The sequence below is a fragment of the Bos taurus genome, chromosome 11 (assembly GCF_002263795.3).
Source record: "Bos taurus isolate L1 Dominette 01449 registration number 42190680 breed Hereford chromosome 11, ARS-UCD2.0, whole genome shotgun sequence".
NCBI classification, from domain to species: domain Eukaryota; kingdom Metazoa; phylum Chordata; class Mammalia; order Artiodactyla; family Bovidae; genus Bos; species Bos taurus.
The window spans coordinates 7,257,915-7,279,745 of record NC_037338.1 but is presented as its reverse complement, the minus strand read 5'-3'; the positions used below and the strand labels follow the sequence as shown (position 1 = coordinate 7,279,745).

At 44.2% G+C, this 21,831-nt stretch overlaps 1 protein-coding gene and 1 non-coding gene across 2 annotated transcripts in view; one reads left to right on the top strand and one right to left on the bottom strand.

The window, feature by feature from the left end:
• SLC9A4 (solute carrier family 9 member A4) overlaps positions 1 to 21,831 on the bottom strand; it is a 56,378-nt gene that overhangs the window by 17,842 nt on the left and 16,705 nt on the right. Inside the window, exons 3-7 of the mRNA XM_002691184.7 lie at positions 11,778 to 12,037; positions 8,990 to 9,207; positions 5,365 to 5,567; positions 4,720 to 4,806; positions 2,365 to 2,435 (exon numbers count right to left, since the gene is read on the bottom strand). Of these exons, the coding sequence (XP_002691230.2) occupies positions 2,365 to 2,435; positions 4,720 to 4,806; positions 5,365 to 5,567; positions 8,990 to 9,207; positions 11,778 to 12,037 (839 nt within the window). The remainder of the gene's footprint in view (positions 1 to 2,364; positions 2,436 to 4,719; positions 4,807 to 5,364; positions 5,568 to 8,989; positions 9,208 to 11,777; positions 12,038 to 21,831) is intronic.
• LOC112448964 (U6 spliceosomal RNA) lies at positions 12,098 to 12,204 on the top strand. Its single transcript, XR_003037413.1, has one exon. It is a non-coding gene; the product is annotated as a U6 spliceosomal RNA (small nuclear RNA).

Below are 21,831 nucleotides of genomic sequence, written 5' to 3'. Positions count from 1 at the left end.
ATGCTGCAGATCATTTTGAATCCTGCCAATTAGGTGGAGGCTGGTGGGAGAGCCCACATATACCCTGAATGACGGAGCATCTGAATAAGCCAGACGCTGATGGCCGCTGACCATTGTCTCAAAGCTCGGGCTGACCCATTAGACTCAGCCACTCAGAGAATGTGGGGCCTTCAGTGTCAGCCATTTGTTTGGAGGAGGAATTTTCAATACCTCCATCCATCTTCCATTCAAAGAGTAATGTATCTGCTGCTTTATTTCCTGGGTTGCTGGAATGTCACCTGGTCTCCTGGTCTGTGGGGTGAATGGACTCTTAATCAGCCAAAGCTCCTCTGGATTGAGCAGGGTCTGACTCATGGGCTCTGTGATCTGTGTTTGGTTCATACCAGGCTCACTCTGGCTCCAACAGGGTCATCCCTCAGCCTTCTTCATGAGAAGCAGTGGTTTCTGTTTATTCCTCAGTCTATTGCCATTGGTCACTCAACTATCAGAACTTGTCTGAGTTTCTCAACCTGGGCTCACTTTGACCTTGTCCTGGTCAAGACCAGTGGTCGCCATTGCCCTTGTGCTGTTAGCCACTGGCTCCTCCTGATGGTCGGCTTGGTGGCCACTTCCTATAAACCCAGCATGCCCTGCTTCCCTTCTAGCCTTTCTCATGACTTCTTCCCAGGCTCCTCTGTTCTTCCTCTCCCTTTCCTGCCTCAGAGGAAAGGAGAAAGGAAAAAAAGGAAAGCTTCTCCAACTCCTGTCCTCAGGGAGCTTCCCCTATTCCCAGGATCCCAGGCATCTCAGCCACATCCACATCTTTGGGTACCAAATACTGACAATTCACAATCTCTATCACAGTCACGATTTCCTCCTGAACTTGAAACTCAGTTCCAAAAGGGGTTAAGTGAGTATGGGACACTTAAGCAGAATCTGCTATTAACTCTGAACATTCTTCTACATTCTATAAACTTAACCATGATATTGTTACCTCCCTCTGCTCACTATCTGAAGATCAGATGGTCATTCTCATTTTTCCCTTGCTTCATCTTCCTTTTCTGATGTCATAGCAAGCATATCTCCCCCAGAAGTATTTCAATATCCCTTCTTCTAATTCTTGACCTTCACTAGTCTGGAAACTTTGTGGCTCATTGAAAACAACAGACCTAAATGCACATCCAGGTTCCACTGTACGGCAGGTTAATTGACTTCTTAGAGTTGGTTTGCTCATCTTTAAAATGAGCATAAGAACACAGGACAGTTAAGGAGATCATGTGAGAGATAACTGGTGTGACAGATAATTCCCCTCTTTCTTTTTATTGGAGTATAATTGCTTTAAAATATCGGGTTAATATACTCACCATTCATATAGTAAAATATATCGCCTCCCTCTCGAGCCTCCCTCCCACCCCCACATCCCACCCTCTAGGTCATCACAGAGCACCAGCCAAGCTCTCTGTTCTGCACAGCAGCTTCCCGCTGGCTGTTTCACACATGGTAGTGTATATCTGTCAATGCAATGTGTCTCCCCATTTAATTTTTCTCTTTCTAATCCAGCTTCCACATCACTGTGTAGTTTGCTTTCCGAAGTCCAAGTATGGCTATGCTCCTACTTAATAAATAGCCTTTTGATATGAGTCTTAAAGATCAAATTGAACTTTATAGTATCAATGGCTGTACAGAGATGCTGGACTCTGCACTGTAAAAGTGCATCCTTGTCTTTCCTATCCTTCACCTTGTCTCATCTTTCTGACCATATCCAAACCGGGACATGCTCTGCCTTGCCTTTGCAAGGGAGATACACTGCTTGGAAATACACTGCTATTGCTGATGCTTGGCAGGCTTGCATTCTTCTCTGCATTCTCTGCCTCACTTATTTTCCAAATGCACTCCCACATTATTATATAGTTTATGCATTTGCCTCTGTTATAACATGCCCATGCATGCTCAGTCACTCAGCCTTGTCCAACTCTTTGTACTCCATGGACTGTAGCCCGCCAGGCTCCTCTGTCCATGGGATATTCCAGGCAAGGATACTGGAGTGGGTTGACACTTCCTTCTCCAGGGGGATCTTCCTGAGCCAGGGATCGAACCCACATCTCCTGCATTGGCAGGTGGATTCTTTAGCGCTGAGCCACCTGGGAAGCAGGTTGTACTAATTCTCTCTAAAGCACTCAGATCCAAGTTCACCGCCTCCACCCGCTGGGAGTCCACTTCCCAGGACTTCTTCCTGCTTCCTATATGCCATGACTCCCGGGCCCTTTGTCTTCCTGGCCCCCTTCCTCGGGGTTCTCTCGAATTTCATGCTCAGCTTCCAGGGGAAGCTTCCGCGGTTCCCCACGTCACGTCTACCCCTCCTCGGGGCTGAAAGCTGTCTCTTACTTGTCTCTCACTTGGTAGTGGCTCCACTGCCCACACACATCTTCAATTCCAGCTTTCAGGTGGTCCATCAGCTGACAACAAACACAGAAAAATGATTGCTAGTGAAGCATTAACCCTACAAGACACACAAGGAAAGTTAACACACGGTGAAAAACAAAGGAGGCTTTGGTTTCCTAGCTCATATCTTCTTTTCTATCACTCTGTTGATAGAACCGAAGCTTACAATGCCTTTCCCAGTAATGCCACCAAGTTTCATAATTCAAAGGCTCTGTAGATAAGTTCTTCAATAAAGCATATGACTTCCAAGGAAAACAAGGTACTTGCTTTGCTATGAATACTATCTTTCTAGAATGATCAAGGAAGATTCTCATTACTGAAATGACATGGATATAAAGCCTAATAACCAATCATCGCTCTAATTTCATTGCAAAAAGAAAAGAAAATGCCAGTGCCCTTTTATACAGTTTCTAAAAATATAGTTTTATGGATATTCTATTATAATACCTCCTGGAGAAGGAAATGGCAGCCTACTTCAGTATTCTTGCCTGGGAATTCCCATAGGCAGAGGAGCCTGGTGGGCTACAGTCCACGGGGTTGCAAAAGGAGCCAGACATGACTGAGCAACAAAATTATAACGACAGAATTATATGTTTTTATCTGATCTTTTTGTCTCAGTATTTACATTTCACCATCCACGCCAGTTATACTCCATTTGCTTTATCCAAATTGTTTATAAGAATTTAGGGAAAAACACAATCTCTTTATAATTTATTAATTTACAAATAATCTAATTAGTGAAGTTTATCATGGCTTCTAAATTGTGGGGAGAAAGTAGATGAAAATACTCAATTAATTCTGAAACAATTATGCACTTTCTACCAATAATTATATCTTTTGTGATAAAAAGAGATAAATACGAAAGGGGTGAAATATCCAGGTTCTATTATTTTAGGTATACTATCTCATTTCTTAATGTAATGAATAGAGGGGATAAAGACAGAGACAAAAATCTTCAGTCAGGTTAAAGCGCAGTTTTTTTTAAGTTCCATGTATTTATTATTTACTGTTGGCTGTGCTGGGTTTTTGCTGGCACTTGGTCTTTTCTCTGGCTGAGGCAGCTGGGGGCCCCTCTTTCTAGTAGCAGCGTGTGTTCTCATTGCGGTGTTTCTCTTGTTGCAGAGCACGGCCCCTAGGGCATGCAGGCTTTAGTAGCTGCGGCTCCCAGGTCTAGAGCACAGGCTCGGTACTTGCAGTGCACAGGCTCCTCTGAGGCCGGTGGGGTCTTCCAGGACCAGGGATGGAATCTGTGTCTCCCGCACTGGCAGGCAGATTGTTTACCACCGAACCACCAGGGAAGCCCAAAGCACTCGGGCTGTATTCCACTGTGTTTAGAGGAATACTTCTTTTAAAACGCTCACTCCTTATCCCCAGCTGTTAAATACTTCCAAATGGGCTTGGAAAATTTTTCGGTTTGGATTTCCTGGAATTAAAATTATCTTATTTTCATGGGTGACTTTGGCCATGAAATTCTGCGCTGACTTTGACTTCATCAGTTTTTCCAGCATCAGGGTTAAGGACTCTCAGACATGAAGGAAAACTACACATTATGTGGGTCAATGGTCTCGAAGCCTGTGGCTGGAAGCCTGAATCTCCAGGACAGCGCCTGTGCCGAGTGTCCCCCGGTTACTGTCTGTACTTCACCTGTGACTGTGCCGTACGAGAAACCACTGTCCCGATGCTCTTCATTAGGAACCGAAGCTTCTCACAGTGCATCGTCCGTGCATTAGTTCCCATTTCTATTCCCCAGAGCCACTTGTTGCTGTATAGTCGCTCAGTTGTGTCCGACGCTTTGCAACCCCATGGACTGAAGCATGCCAGGCTCCTCTGTCCATGGGATTCTCCAGGCGAGAATACTGGAGTGGGTTGCCATGCCCTTCTCCAGGGGATCTTCCCGGCCCGGAGATCAAACCTGGGTGTCCTGCATTGCAGGCAGATTCTTTACCATCGGTGCCACAAGGAAAGCCCATAATGGCCTATATGGAAAACAAAACAAAAAAAATCTAGAAAAAAACAGACCCTTTCCTAGAACCTTCAGAAAGAAAGTCAGTCCTGCAAGATCTTGATTTCATCCCAGTGAGACTCACTATGAACTTCTGACCTCCAGAACTATAAGATAATAACTGTAAGATGAAAGCAACTGAGTTTGTGATAATTTCCTTCAGCGACACTGCTGGTGGAGCTGGAGAGGGAAGAGGCCACGTCTAGTGACATATCCACACCTCTAAACCAACTCCCATAGGCGACCAAGAAGGCACGTCTTACTAACTTATTAATCATGACCAAGAGATGACTTACACGAGTATGGAGTTCTTCGTTGATGGATTCTTTTTTATTGGTCTTTCTAACATCCAGATACCTGACCAGAGGGCCAACTGTGATTCCCTATGTTGTAAACAACAAAATAAAGGTTTTGTTGTAGCAAAGATTGTCACTGTAGAGACCACGAATCTATTAGCAAAGCTATGGGGACTCCCCATTTTTATAGCTTTGTTTTATACTAGTTTCTCCTGAATAAATGCTCCAGTGTTTACTTTAGTTCTTATTTAATGTTTTTAAATTCTGCAATAAAAACAGGTATTCTATTTTAAACCAAGGACATAGTTTCATTCTTTAAAATAAACTCCCATTAGTTTGCTAAGCACTAATTCCAGTTAAAATAAAAACTAGTACTAACTGGAATCTTATTTTCAGTAATACACATTAGAGGTGCTATCATTTACCTGTACCTAAGAACATTTTGATTTTATTATTCAAAAGTCATCAAAATTTAGAGTTTCCGGGATGACCCAAAACATGATCTAGACATATTTGGGAATTTAGTTTCAGTATTGAACACATATCTGAAAATCAGATAACAGTATCCTTGTCTTGGTATTTTATTAATTTAACACACAATCCTGAGAGGAATAGACATTTCAAATAGGAAAGAAATCTACCAACCTGAATAAATACAGTAAAATATATAACGACTAGGGTAGCAGTAACAAACAATTTCTTCCTAGGAAAAAGAGACAGAGGAAGCAAAAACGCAAGGGAAAAACTTCCAGCTCCTCGGACACCACTGTAGAAAATTACGCATTGGTCCTTGATGGAGAAGGGGAAAGTCCGAAACTGGTTACTGACATAGAAGAGAACAAACACGCCTAGAAGGGGGAGAATATGTATTAGAGGAGAGGGTCATGAATGAGCAGAGACACAGCAGCACTAGTAAATACAGGTCATGCCACGCGCCCCCAAGCAAGGCAACTGAATTCCATCACACCCACAGCTGTCTGAGCCCAACAGATCAGCTTACAAAGCTTTTCACTTCTCGGCTAGTTGTGGCACAGCAGTGCTTCAAGTCAGAAGTCTTGTTCCCGACAGGGATGCTCACAAATGTGTGTGTTTTCGTGTGTGTGTGTATTTGGGATTTCCCAGGTGGCTCAGTGGTAAAGAATCAGCCTGCAATGCAGGAGACGAGGGCTTCCCCTGGCTTGGGAAGATCGAGAAGAAGGACATGGCAGCCCATGGTATTATTCTTACAATAATGGACAATACCATGGACAGAGGAGCCAGGTGGGCTACGGTCCATGGGGTCACATAAAGTGGGACAAGACTCAGTGACTGAGCACGTCTGTGTATTTAGAGGAATACATCTTGATTCTTTTGCTATAAGAAATGGCATCTATTTTCTAATCCATTTTCGTAAACTTTGCTCTGCCTTTCAAAATTAAGAAAAGCAATGGTATTACTTGGAGGGTACAAGCCTTTCTATCAACTCCTACTCTCACTGAGTCAGCAGAGGAGGTGTGTGACTTTGAAGGTGAGAGGGGCCCTCGCAGTGCCTGGGGGGTTCTCTGCAGGTGAGCAGAGCTTGTGTGGGTGATTTGGTTCTTCTTGAAACTCAATGCAAACAAGAAGGGAAGTTGGCAAGGGGTCACCAGGGGGCTTCTTACTGTCAGTAAGTGGAAATGGAGGGTGGAAGAGCTTATTGGAAACAGGTCTTGTCTATCACATCTTTCTCCATCTCCCAGTGGCCCACACGGCTGAGTTACAACCAATGCAGGATTTCCTGGTGAGAGCAGTCCCTTCACTTAAGCTCCTAATCAGAGAATAATAAAGCACTCGGTATCCTCATGTGACTTCTAATGACACAGACATCTCAGCAAGCATCCTTGACACTAACTCTACTGCCCTATAGATCGCTGTAGTATTAGAACTGAAAGGGACCTAATGAATTGGTCCACACCCACCATTGTGTGCTTGGGGTAGAAGTTTTTGAGTAGTTGACTGTCCGCTCAAGATCAAATAATATCACCAACTCAAGAGACCAGAATTTGAGCAAACTCTGGGAGATGGTGGAGGACAGAGGAGCCTGGTGTGCTACAATTCACGGGGTTACAGAGTCGGACATGCCCTAGCTACTGAACCACCACCACCATCACCAAGGTCAAATGACTAGTTAGTGATAGTGACAAGACTTGATGTGACATTATAAATTTATATCAGAGTATTCTTAATTCTTTTCTCCCCTGAAGATCCAATAGGCACGCATATTCAGAGTTAATTTTATGAATAATTTAAATATTCCCACCTTCTTGTTATTCTTTCCTAGCATCCTTTGATAGTAGGGACATTGAAAATGCAGGAGATAATGCAATTTAATGTTTTTCATTTTGCTTTGTTTGTCCCGGCTCCTCCACAGGCTAGTCATGCGACCTTGGACAAGTGTCTTAATCTTGTCAGATACTCAGTGTCCTCACCTGCTTTATGGAGATGCTGACAGTATTTATATCAGAAGATGGAGGTAAAGTTCAATAAACTCAATATTTATAAATAACAGAAAACATGACCTTCTATGTTATAACCCTTCGTGAGTGAGAACTATTCTTAGCTACGATGAGTCAGGTAGTAGCCAGAGAGCTGGACTCTGACACCTGGCTCTGTCCCTCACCCTGATGTGGCCAGGTCATTTTCTTGGGAACTGTTCCATCATTTCCCTTGGATGGAAAATACAGGAGCTGGGCTGGATGGTCACCAAGGGTCAACCATGATGAGGTCTCTGCAACATTAATCTCCTAGATGGTTTCTATTCCTGTTGGCTGGGCTGAAGCTCTGAATCTGATGCTCCTCTTGACATTAACTTGACTCTGTAGGTCCCTGCAGTATTAGAACTTAAAAGGACCTAAGAAATTTGTCCACGTACACTGTTTTGTGGTTGGGGAAGAAGCTTTCCAGGAGTTAACCTTCTGTATGTGTGCTCAGTTGCCTCCAACTCTTTGTGATGGATTGTAGCCCACCAGGCTCCTCCGTCTATGGGATTCTCCAGGCAAGCATACTGGAGTGGGTTGCCATTTCCTTCTCCAGGGTATCTTCCCAACCCAGGGATTGAACTCACATCTCCAGCATTGGCAGGCGGATTCTTAACCGCTGCACCACCTGGGAAGCACAGGTAACTGTCTTCCCAAGGTCAAATAGCTAATTAGTGATAAGGCTTGATGTGAGATTATAAATTTATATCAGAGTATTCTTAATTCTCATCTCCTCTGAAGACCCAAGGCACACATATTCAGAGTTACTTTTATGAATGTTTTTAATATTTCTGCATTCTTGTTATTCTTTCCTACATCCTAAAAACCATTCTGAATTTAGAATGGATATATTCAAGATGAGTTATCAGCCATTTCTCCTAATTTCTCTCTGAGTAATTGGCTTGAAATTACCTATCAAAGTCATGTAAAAATGCATCAAATATTGGTCAAAACCATTTTAAAATATAACTGCTTCTAATCAAAGGAAATCTTATAGTTCAGTAATGAGTGTTCTTACTAATTCCAGAAACAAATATACAAGTTAAATTAAAAGGCCTTTGACAAGACATCTCGTGTTTTTAAATGATGCATATTTGATAGGGATGGTCGGACAGGGGAGCCCAGCATGCAGCAGTCCCCGGGATCACAGGGATTTGGACAGGACTTAGGGACTGAACTACAGACAATGAGTTACATTGCAGAGTTGCCTTTACAAAGCATTTTTTTTTTAAAAAAGAAAGGATCCACTTCCTTTGTTTTCTATACATCATACTCAATCCTTGACTAAAACCATCTATAATATTTAGGAGGTTGTTTTCTAGCAGGATTTGCCTTCTATAGACTACAATTTGTGAGATTTCACTTTTCCTGTAACAAAAGTGTAAAAGAGAGCCTGCAGTTTATAATCTATATCTAATTTAAGGTGCAAGAAGGTACAAATTGGCAAAGATGTGATGAGCAAAAGGTAAATGTACTGAGTTATATTTAAATGTGTCTTTGTGAAATTTCTCTCCTCAATTAAAAAAATAAAAGTGCTCTGGCTCCAGCTTTGTTTTAGTGCAAACACTTATCAGCTAGTAATTATTTTGAACTGATTGAGGAACGAACCAGAGAACATTCCTGGTCACCATAAGGTACCCAACCCCTCTACCCCCACCCCCAACCAGTTAAACCAGTTGGCATCATCTCATTGCTTATGCTTTAACCTTGCAGGAAGGAATAAGAAAAATAAAAAGAGAAGCAGGTAGGACTCCGTGGGGCTTGCCATGTCTTACTGATGGCCCTCCAGATCTGGCAGAAGACCAGGGTGAAGCAGATAAAAGCCCAGTTCCACTCGTGGTTCTTTCCAATGGTGGACACGCCCATGAAGATGAAGATCAGGGTCTCGCTGACGCTGCTCAGCATCTTCATGAAGTATTTGATAGTCGTGTATGAGGTCTGGGACACGTTTTCTTCCACATACTTTTTCATGGTCACCGCACAGGCTGTGATTCTGCAGCAGGAACAGAGAGAAGCCACAGGACCTTGCCCCTCACTGGAGAATCCTCTTTTGGTGATGGTGTGTGTGGGTGCTCAGTCACTCAGTTGTGTCTGATGTCTTTGTGACCCCATAGATTGTAACCCCTCAGGCTCCTTTGTGCATGGGCTTTTCCCAGGCAAGAGTACTGGAGTGGTTTGCCATTTCCTCCTCCAGGGGATCTTCCCAACCCTGCGTCTCCTGCATTGGTGGGCGGATTCTTTACCACTGAGCTACCTGGGAAGCCCGTGATGGCACAGAGACACAAATCCTGTTTTTATCCAGACAGAACATCTCCAACTGCAAATGTTCATTTTCTTTCTTCTTCTTCTCACTACCCAAGGGGTCTGCACAAATTGACTGTGATGGGGGAAGGTGGGAGTGGCATGGTTTCCAGAAAACAAAATGCTGCATACTTCATGCAGGAGCCAGAAGCAGGACTGTTTCTATCTTGCTCTCATCAAAAGCTATGTCAGCCCTATCTCTTACCCCCAGCTTCACTTGCCTTAAACCAAAACAAAGCCAGTGCAGTTGCCCAGAAAGAATAATTCAGCAAGACCCCTCATACGATAATGTTCCCTACAAAAATTTAATGAGAACATTTTCACTTAAAATGCTTCATTCTAGAGCCACTTAGCAAGTTTGGAAAGGAAAGAAAGGATTTGCTTTGCCTTAGTAGTTTGCTCAATTTTTTTTCAGTACATAGTAGGTTTTATTCTTCAAAATATATGTATACTTTTAGTATATTGTATCAAATAAATCAGGTGGGTTTCAAAAATGCAAGAGAGGTTATATGAGCCAAATACATTAATTTGAATAAATTGGCAGAATCATTACTTAATTTTCAACTTGCGACTTCCTGATGAGAACTAGAAATTTCCTTTCGCTGATGGTATTTAGTTATTTATACTTGGAATATAACTGCTTTACAATGTTGTGTTGTTTTCTGCTGTACAACAGTGTGAACCCGCCCTAAGTGTACAGATATCCCCTGCCTCTTGGTCTTTCCTCCCACCACCCCCCACCCATCCCCGCCCCCCAGGTCGCCACAGAGCACTAGGCTGAGCTGCTTGTGCAACGGCAGCTTCCCGCTATGTTTACGCAGGCCATTTACATACGTCAATGCTACTCTCCCAATTCTTCCCACCCTCTCCTTCCCCATGTGTGTACACACATCTGTTCTCTCTGTCTGCAGCTCTATTACTGCCCTGCAGACAGACTCATCAGTACCATTTCCTAGATTCCACACATATGAGTTAGTATAAGATATTCGTCTTCCTCTTTCTGTCTTACTTCACTCTGTACAACAGACTCTAGGTCCAGCCACATTCACTTTTAAGGAGAAAGACTGATGAGTGCCTAGACTTTGTGAAAGCGAAAGGAAAAGTGTCAGTTGCTCAGTTGTATGCATCTCTATGCGATCCCGTGGACTGTAGCCCGCCAGGCTCCCCTGTCCATGGGATTCTCCAGGCAAGAATAACTAGAGTGGGTAGACACTCCCTTCTCTGGGGGATCTTCCCAACCCAGAGAATGAATCCGGGTCTTTTGCATTGCAAGCAGATTCTTTACCGTCTCAACCACTAGGGAAGCTGCCTAGACTTTACACTACTGTATGTAATCAAAATAAATACTTCTATACAATAAAAGTGTGCCCAAGGATCTGGGTATGAGGATAATGTCATTTTTAAAAAGGCAACGTGATCAAATATAATAAATCAAGTTGAGAAGCCTGATTCCAAGATCTAAACAAGGATAAACATTTCAAAAACATTTTCATTAGAAAAAAAAATCTGAATTTCTAGTCTTATCCTATCTCTTGAGTTTTACTCCACACTGACCAGTCCTGGAGCAATGACATGACTTAAGTGAAAGAGCAGAAAGCAGAGTCCAGGAATGACAGTAGTTCCTGGCATGCTTCCTTTTGTGCTATGCTAAGTCACTTCAGTCATGTCCGACTCTGTGCCACCCCATAGACGGCAGCCCACCAGGCTCCCCTGTCCCTGGGATTCTCCAGGCAAGAACACTGGAGTGGGTTGCCATTTCCTTCTCCAATGCATGAAAGTGAAAAGTGAAAGTGAAGTCGCTCAGTTGTGTACCCTCAGCGACCCCATGGACTGCAGCCCACCAGGCTCCTCCGTCCATGGGATTTTCCAGGCAAGAGTACTGGAGTGGGGTGCCATTGCCTTCTCCAATGCTTCCCTTTAAAATAATGCATTTTTCAAGGAAAAAAGGTAACAACTGAAGTGAGACCTTAACCTTGAACCTCTCCCAGCTCATCTCCGCACCAGCTTTTCTGAGCATTATAAACTTGCTAAGCAAGCTGTCTTCAGGCAAATCACCAGGACAGAGCAAGCGCAGGTGCTGGGGAGAACATTTGTTTGGCAAAGGACCTGAACTGGATTTGACAGAAGTTCAAGAAACCTGAATCCTCCTGCATCGCTTTTGAGGACTAGCTTTAGAAGTCGGGCCCTTCCCAATTCTGGTCCACAAGATGTGGTCCTAAACTCTCCTTATGGGATGGGAGTGGGTCCTCCGTTTGTACTCACGCCAGGATGCCAGAGAGGTAGAGTGTCTCGGCCACTAGGTAGGACAGGTAGCTGAACATGAAGACGATGAGGGGTTCGATCGCAGAGATGTTCTGGGTGAAGCGGGTGATAAACGCAGAAATGAATCCAAAGATGACGCCAAAAAATGCCCCCCCGCACCCAACGATGACGAAGCGGGCACATCCAGCCAAAATGTCCACGGGTTCTATGTCTTCAAATTTGTGCATCTTCGTGAAGGCAATTAAGATGTTATACAAGACCTAGATGAAAAGAAAATGAGAAAAAGGAAAGTAGACTTAAATTAGAAATGAGAAACAGTCGTGCTTGCTTTGGCAGCACATATACTAAAATTGGAATGACACAGAGAAGATCAGCACTGCCCCTGCTCAAGGATGACATGCAAATTTGTGAAGAGTTCCACATTTTTTTTCACCCCAATACAAAATAAAAAGTTTAAAGTTTGGGGAAAAATAAAAATAAATTAAAAAAAATTTTAAGCATCTTAGAAAAAAGAAAAAGAAATCAAGGTAGCCTTTACAAAGTCATCTACATAAATCTTCCAGCTAGTAATACCAGCCAGTCCTTACCATGAGTTCAGATGTTAATTTGTTTAAATTATTCATTAAAATTAATGAAATTAATTCTAAAGAAACAAATGAAAAACAGTTTACACACAGATTCTTTTTTTTTTAATTGTTTTATTGTGGTAAAGTCGCATAATATAAAACATACTATTTTGACCAGGTTTAACTGTACAGTTCAGTAAATGGCAACCCACTCCAGTGGTCTTCCCTGGAGAATCCCAGGGACGGGGGAGACTGGTGGCTGCTGTCTATGGGGTCACACAGAGTCGGACATGACTGAAGTGACTTAGCAGTAGCAGTCAGTGGTACTAAGTACATTCACATTGTTCTGCAACTCTCACCATCATCCATTTCCCAATTTTCCACCATCCTAAATTTAAACTCTGTCCCTAATAAACACTAAGTCCCCAGCCACACAATCTATTAATATACTTTCTGACTCTATGGATTAGTCGCCTATTCTAGGTACCTCGTATGAGTGGAATCAAAACCTATGTGTCTACACCTACTGTATACTGGAGTGCATTTTCAAGCTTAGCTTAACCCATGTTCTATAAACAGATTGTACCTTAATTCTTTTCTGCCCACTGTGCTGTACAGTAGGTTCTCATTAGTTATCTACTTTATACATCGTTGGTTTACACACAGATTCTTAACTTTGGGTCTAGTTGAATAATACACCACAATAAATTGCATAAGAAGAAATATTGACACAGCTGCGAAAGATTATATGCATTCCAAATCATTTAAACCTGTTCGGCTTCAGGGAGTAAGTACAATCTGTCCTTTGCTCAGTTGTGTCTGTCTCTGTGTGACCCTATAGACTGTAGCCCCCAGGCTTCTCTGTCCATGGGATTCTCCAGGCAAGAATACTGGAGTGGGTTGCCATGCCCTCCTCCAGGGGATCTTCCCAACCCAGGGATCAAAACTGCATCTCTTGTGTCTCCTGCATCGGCAGGGGTTTCTTTACCACTAAACTACCTGGGCAGCCCCAAGAAGTATAATACAGCTTTAAAGCACGGAGCACCTGCTTCGCGCCAGCCTCTTCGCTGAGTTTGGTGTCATTATCAATTGATTTCCTCTGGCTCTGAATGCACCCTTCAACACAGGCTCCATAATAAACAATGAAAGTCTTTTATTGCTCTCCGGAGTCAGGATGGAATCAATTCATACACTTTTTGCTGTCCATTTGCACATGAAGGTCCAGAGTGTTATCCAGCCCAGCACAGGTTTTGTCTTTGGAATGTGAGTTGGCAGAGAGCAACATTTCTGAAAGTACTTCAAGTGTTACCAGTCTTCATCTGGGTGGCTTCATCTAGTGAACTCTACTAACGGAGGGGAAGGACCATGAGGGGGGCATGCAACGGCCCCTCTGCTCACAGGCCCTCATGCCCCGCTCCAGGGCAGCTTGGCCACACTGCCTTCTATGTTAGTTCCCTAGGGCTGCTGTAACAAGGCTTCCCAGGAGGCGCTAATGGTAAGGAACCCATCTGCCAATGCAGGAGACACAAAGGTTCTATCCCTGAGTTGGGAATATCCCCTGGAGGAGGAAATGGCAACCCACTCCAGAATTCTTGCCTACGACATCCCATAGGCAGAGGAGCCTGGCGGGTTATAGTCCACGGAGTCGCAAAGAGTCAGACACGACTGACTACACAGGCACGGATATTATTTAAGCAAAGCAAAACCATGCTCTAAGAAAAACCTTGCCTGAGTTTTTGCAAGAAAATTGTGACTTATGGTTTCAAAAGGAATCCAAAAGAAACTTAGTGGTTGTATCCCAACTCAGTGACTTTCTTTAGTTCGATTTAACCTTTTGCCTGACCTTGGGGCAACCCACGTGCAGGTCTCAGAAGGCCTGGGTGTTGCACTTTGGAGCTGTGCTCATGTCCCAAGGAGTGAAGCCAAGACGAGAAGCTGGAAGCTAGCATGAGACTCAAAAAGCAAATCTGAATGAGTCTAATTGAGACTCTGGGAGTTTATTTGACTCTTAAACCCAAGGAAACCCATGGAGTATGATTGAGACTCAAAGATTTGCATGTTTAGGCCACAAAAGAAAACTCTTTTGCATTGCTCTACAGATTATAAGGAGCAGCCTGATCTGTTCCTAGGACCTGGGAAGGTCAACAGGACTAGTCCTGGCCCCAGACACCCGTGCGCGCTGCCAGGAAGAGGCTATGGCATTTTCAGAAGCTAAAGTCATACGTATAATTAAGAAGACTACACTTACAGACATAATCCATATGACTACATGGAAAACAATTCTTATCTTTCAAATTATATGGCTGTGAATGTCATTACAGTTATGAAAGATTTTCTTTGGGTTCCTTTCAAATCACAATCATGTGTGTATATTTTTAATATATTGGAAGGGGAAACTCAGCCAATGCTAACACTCAAACACATCCCTGGCACTAAGGGGAAACAAAATCATATTTACCTTCTTTGCTCAGTGGGCAGGTGCAAAATCGGGACAAAATAAGAAATATATATTTTGGAAAACTTCCCTGGTGGTCTGGTGGCTAAGACTCCATGCTCCCAGAGCAGGGGGCCCTGGTTCCACCCCTGATCAGAGAAGTAGATCCCACATGCTACAACTAAGAATTTGCAAGTCACAACTAAAGATCCCACACGCCACAACCAAAAGATGCCGGAGGAAAAAAAGGATCCTGTGTGCTGCAACTAAACCCCAGTGCAGCCAAATAAATAAATTAAAAAAATAAAATATTAAAAATAAAAAAATATGTATATGTTTTCCTTTGTCCCCAGTACCTGGCACAAAGTTCCTAAAGATCTAGTAATTCCCTGAGTCATTTGTAATGAGTGCTTTTCAATCCCTCCTGAATTTACACTAATGAAGTGACTCTTGCTGGGGTTCCCTCTTACCCTGCCGCAAGGAGGGGGACTGGTTGCTGGAGGAAACAACCATGTGATGGTAAGGTTGTATCTTTCATCCCTACTCCCTGACCCTCCAGGAAGAGGAGAAAGGCTGGAGCTTGATTTCAATACTCAGTGGCCAACAACGTCATCAGTCATGCCTAAGTAATGCAACTTCCGGAAAAACCCCAAAGAACAGTGTTCAGAAAGCTTACAGGTTGGTGCTGGGAGGGTGGTGCACCTGGAGAAGACATGGAAGCTCTGCACACACTCCTCGGGACCTCACCCTACACATCCCTTTCATTTGGTTGTTCCTGAGTTGCACCCTTTCCAAAAATCTGGCTGTTGCTGTTCAGTCGCTCAGTCATGTCTGATTCTTTGAGACCCCATGGACTGCACACCAGGCTTTCCCGTCCTTCACTATCTCCTGGAGTTTGCTTAAACTCATGTCCACTGAGTAGATGATGCCATCCAGCCATCTCATCCTCTGTCATCCCTTCTCTTCCTCCCTCAGTCTTTCCCAGCATCAGGATCTTTTCCAACAAGTCAGCTCTTTACATCAGGTAGCCAAAGTATTGGAACTTCAGCTTCAATCCTTCCAATGACTATTCAGGGTTGAAGTCCTTTAAGATTGAAATAAACTGGAAATAAAAACTAAGCTGCTTTCCTGAGTTCTATAAGCTGTTCCGGCAAATTGTCAAACCTAAAGAGCGAGTTGTGGGGACGCCCAATTTTATAGCCAGTCAGTCAGAAGTATGTTGTCTTGTGGTCGGTGCCTGAGGTCAAGGAGTCTTATGGGACAGAGCCCTTAACCTGTGGGGTTTGTGCTAATTCTGAATACTTAGTGTCAGAACTGAAACAAATTGCAGGACACTAAGTTGGTATCTGAAGATTTGGAGAACTGGTTGGAATTGGGAAAAACATGCACACATTTGGTGTCAGAAGTCATGCTGTTAAAAAACAGTTTAGAGAAGTTTCATTAAGTGGTCCTTTTCTGTTACCTTTAACAAGCTCACCAACCTCCCAAGATCACAGTACTGGTAACCCTTTATGGACACCACTATAAAAGTTTGCAAAGGTCTTTCAACACAGAAAATAATGATCAAAGACACCTGCCCACCACCCAGGGTTTAGCAGAAGTGGAGAGTCAATTTCAAATGTGCTGGTATTTGTTTTTTTACCAACTTTACCGAGGAATGATATACAAATGATAGACTGGAGATGCAGTTCAATCCCTGGGTCAGGAAGATCCCCAGGAGAAGGAAATGGCAATCCAGTGGAGTATTCACGCTGGGCAATTCCATGGACGGGGAAGCCTGGTGGGCCACAGTCTATGGGGTTACAAAGAGTCAGACATGACTTAGCGACTAAAAAACAACAAATATGTGTGTGTGTGTGTGTGTGTGTGTGTATATATATATATATACACATACATATAGCAAGATGAGTCAGTAATATACTGTGTACTACACTGTGTACTATAAATACTAATATAATATACTAATGTAATATAATATAAATACTGTGTAATATACTGTGTATACACACATATTTTCAGTATATTACTGACTCACCTTGCTATATATCTGAAACTAACTTTCAGATAAGTGTAGATAAACTACACTTCAATTTAAATTAGAAAAAAAGCTTTAAAAAATGACAAAAGGGAAGAAACTTTTACCTTACTTCTAAAAAAAGGTCAGAAAATTTAACAAAGAGTGGCAGGATTTTATTGATTTAGGACACAGCAAAGAAGTTTCTTTAAGGAGCTTCTTTTCAATTTAAAAAGCCTGACCCTCCTTCTCAGCTTAAAACATGGTAGGGTAAAGGACAGACCATACTTCATAGCTGCTGTTACCATCTACCTGCCAATCACTTTCAAATACACATTTCCCTCCAATCTCTCTTCCAGGCTCTAGACTCCTATTTCTAAAACTAGGGAAAATTTCTTTTCAGTGGGCTGATTTGATGGTATCTCAGACTTAGCAGTTCAGAACTAAGAGTGATCTTGTCAAAGTGTTAGTCACTCAGTCGTGTCCAACTCTTTGCTACCCCATGGATTACTGGTGGACATTTGCCCACCAGGCTCCTCTGTCCATGGGATTCTCTAGGCAGGAATATGGAGTGGGTGGAGAGTGCCATTCCCTTCTCTAGGGGGTCTTCCCAAGCCAGGGATGGAACTTGAGTCTCCCTCACTGCATGCAGATTCTTTACCCTCTGAGTCACCAGGGAAGGCCCAGTAGTGATCACTCACCCACAACTGCTCCTCAACCCTGATCCCATCAAGGAACCAACCAGCCTGACATCTCTCATCACCTCCACGCCAACCTGGAGCAAATGCCCAGAGGACTGATTTCACCATCTGGCATCAGTCCACCTACAGGACCAGATGGGAGTCGGATCCCACAGGTTAAGGGTTCAGCCTCGCAGGACAGCCCCTCCTCTGCTTCAGATGTCCAGCACAAGTAAGTCCAGGTTGTCACCTGGGTTTCTGACTCACCAGCTATAGACCCTCCTTAAGTAAGTAAGTAAGGTCGCTCAGTCGTGCCTGACTGTTTGCGACCCCGTGGACTGTAGCCCACCAGGCTCCTCTGTCCATGGGATTCTCCAAGCAAGAATACTGGAGTGGGTTGCCATTTCCTTCTCCAGGGGAACTTCCCGACCCAGGGATCGAACCCAGGTCTCCCGCATTGTAGGCAGACGCTTTAAGCTCTGAGCCAGCAGGGAAGACCCTCCTGGGGTTGGTTAATTTGCTAGAATGGCTCACAGAACTCAGAGAAACATCTTACTAACTTGACGACTGATTTACTACAGAAGGAGCAGCCAGATGGAAGAGATTCTTAGGACAAAGGATGGGGGCAGGGTTGTGGGGCTCCTATGCCCTCCCCAGGACCACCACCCTCCCCAAATCTCCACCAACCTGAAAGCTCTCCAAAGCCAATCCTCTAGGCTTTTTCCGGAGGCTTCGTTACATAGGCTGGGTTGATTAAATCACCCGTCATGGGTGACTGACTTTACTCCAGCTCAGCTCCCTTTCCTGTAGGTGGGAGGGGGGAGGCTTAAGGAGGGAGACTGAGAAGTCCAACTCCTTAATTATAAGGTTGATTCCACTGGCAACCAGCCCTCTTCCCCTACGTAGGGGCTTTCCAAAAGTCACTTCATTAGCATAATAAATTCAGCTCTCTTCACTTAGGAAATTCCAAGTGTTTTAATGAGCTCAATGCCCTGAATGAGCATGAGCTGGTTGGATGGCATCACTGACTCAGTGGACATGAGTTTGAGCAAATTCCAGGAGATAGTGAAGGACAGGGAAGCCTGGCGTGCTGCAGTCCATGGGGTTGGGTTGCAAAAAGTTGGACACAACCGAGCAGCTGAACAACAATAGCAATGCCCTGAATGGGGACAAAGAGCAAATATATATGTTTCTTCTTGTAAATCATAATATTACAAACAGCGAAGGTCTGTGCTTCACTCTGTGCCAGGTGTTGTTTTGAATGCTTACGTGTATCAACTCACTTGAACCCTCAGACATCCTGGCTCCAGTCTGCAGAAAGGAAACTGGGGGTCAGAGGGGTTAAGTCACTCAACTGAAGGCACACAGTTTGCAGGTAAACAAGCCGGGCCTTGAACTAGGGCATGTGGCCTCCCTGTCCATGCTCACGGGCACAATGTACTGCCTCTTGAATGCGATCTTCCTGGAGCTAGGATTTCTTTGCTGCAGGAAAATATTAATATAAACCAGAGAGAATTATGGAGGAAACTGCTGCTGCTGCTGCTGCTAAGTCTCTTCAGTTGTGTCTGACTCTGTGCAACCCCATAGATGGCAGCCCACCAGGCTCCCCTGTCCCTGGGATTCTCCAGGCAAGAACACTGGAGTGGGTTGCCATTTCCTTCTCCAATGCAGGAAAGTGAAAAGTGAAAGTGAAGTTGCTCAGTCGTCTCCGACTCTTAGCTACCCTATGGACTGCAGCCCACCAGGCTCCTCCGTCCATCGGATTTTCCAGGCAAGAATACTAGAGTGGGGTGCCATTGCCTTCTCCTATGGAGAAAAATTCACCCCCAAATGAATGTTTTTGAAAATCTCTTCCAAATTAGATACAGTTTCCTCTGGCAAGCTGTTCCCCTGCCATCCTAGCTTGCTTTGAATTTAAGACGTCATCCATACCACCTGGGTCAGGATGATCCTCTGGAGGAGGAAATGATAATCCACTCAAGTATTCTTGTTCCCATGGATAGAGGAGCTTGGTGATCCGTGGGATCGCAAAGAGTCAGGCACAACTGAGTGACTCAGCATGCAAGAAGCAAAAGTATGTCAAATACCCGCCAATGTGGCTGGCCGAAGGTTCCTGCTCAGAAACTCTCAGTGGCTCTTCTACCACTCTCTCATCCACTGTGCTCCCAAAGAATGGACCATAGAGGCAGCAAGATGCCCAATGAAGACATTATCAGAGGACGGAGAAAAACTAGAGGAGAAGAAAGTAGAGGGACAGGGAGCAAGGCGTGAAGAGGCAGCATGGCGTGGCAGTTAGAAGCAGAGATGCTCTGGAGCCAGGCTGCCGAGGTTCAAATCTCAGCCTTGGCCAAGCAGACTTGGGGTCCTCTCAGTGAGGTGGAGGAGGGGGAATGTAGGGACCCCTCAGATGAGGTGGAAGGGGGGATGTTGAGACCCCTCAGTGAGGTGGAGGAGGAGGGTATGGGGTGAGATGGGAGGCGATAGGAACCTTGGTGGCCTTACCTTGTTGCTTATTCCACAAATTGATGCAGGAAAACCAGGGAGGGATACAAATATAAGAACAAAGTGCCTACAGTACCTGAAGCAGTGCCATATTTAAAACCAAATGCCTACGAGGAGGGAGCTAACCAGCACAGACCTCCATGAGCTCAGTTCAGTTCAGTTCAGTCGCTCAGTCATTTCCGACTCCTTGTGACCCCACGGACTGCAGAATGCCAGGCCTCCTTGTCCATCACCAACTCCTGGAGCTTACTCAAACTCATGTCCATTGAGTCGGTGATGCCATCCAATCATCTCATCCTGTGTCGTCCCCTTATCTTCCCGCCTTCAATCTTTCCCAGCATCAGAATCTTTTCCAATGAGTCAGCTCTTCACATCAGGTGGCCAAAGTATTGCAGTTTCAGCTTCAACATCAGTCCTTCCAATGAATATTCAGGACTGATTTCCTTTAGGATGGACTGGTTGGATCTCCTTGCAGTCCAAGGGACTCTCAAGAGTCTTCTCCAAAACCATGACTACTGGAAAAACCACAGCCTTGACTAGATGGACCTGTGTGGACAAAGTAATATCTGCTTTTGAATCTGCTGTCTAGGTTGGTCATAACTTTCCTTCCAAGCAGCAAGTGTCTATTAATTTCATGGCTGCAATCACCATCCACAGTGACCTTGGAGACCCAAAAAATAAAGTCTGACACTGTTTCCACTGTTTCCCCATGTATTTGCCATGAAGTGATGGGACCAGATGCCATGATCTTAGTTTTCTCAATGTCGAGTTTTAAGCCAAATTTTTCACTCTCCTCTTTCACTTTCATCAAGAGGCTCTTTAGTTCCTCTTCACTTTCTGCCATAAGGGTGGTGTCATCTGCATATCTGAGGTTATTGATGTTTCTCCCTGCAATCTTGATTCCAGCTTGTGCTTCATCCAGCCCAGCATTTCTCATGATGTACTCTACATAAACGTTAAATAAGCCGGGTGACAATAAACAACCTTGACGTTCTCCTTTGCCTATTTGGAACCAGTCTGTTGTTCCATGTCCAGTTCTAGCTGTTGCTTCCTGACCTGCATACAGATTTCTCAAGAGGCAGGTCAGGTGGTCTCGTATGCCCGTCTCTTTCAGAATTTTCCACAGTTTATTGTGATTCACACAGTCAAAGGCTTTGACCTGAGCTGGTGTGATATAAAACAATAGCCAGCGTGCATGGGGTTCTCCCTGCATGCTGAGCACTCACTGTTCTAAAAGCTTAACAGGAATTTTCTAGTGGTCTTAAGAGCTAAGTAATACCATCACCCTAATTTTACAGAACTCAGGCACAGAGATGACCAGAATCTTTCCTGGATCCACATGCTGGACTTGGCCAAACAAGCCAACTCTATTTTGGAGAAAGACCGCTGTATTTCCTGCCCACTGGACATGAGCCCAGTCTCCTCGTCAGTAACATATGGGTTCTCTCCTGTCTTTCCAGCTCCATGAGTTGAACATTCAAAGGGTAAGAATAAGAGAGAAGAGAAAGGGGGACTTCCCTGGTGGCTCAGTGTAAAGAATCCACCTGCCAATGCAGGAGACACAGGGTCAAATCCCCGGGTCAGAAAGATCCCACATGCCGACGAACAACTAAGCCCCTGCGTCACAACTTTTGTGCTCCAGATCCCATGCTCGGCAACAAGAGAAGCCACTGCAATGAGGAACCCATGCACAGCAATGGAGAGTAGCCCCTGCTCACTGCAACTAGAGAAGAGCCTAAGCATCAATGAAGAGCCAACACAGCCAAATACAAATAAAATGAGAAAAAAGAAAAGAGAATGGGAAGAGACCTCCTTGTGCACCCATGTCTGGTCCATCATGGCCAGGCCGGATGCCCTT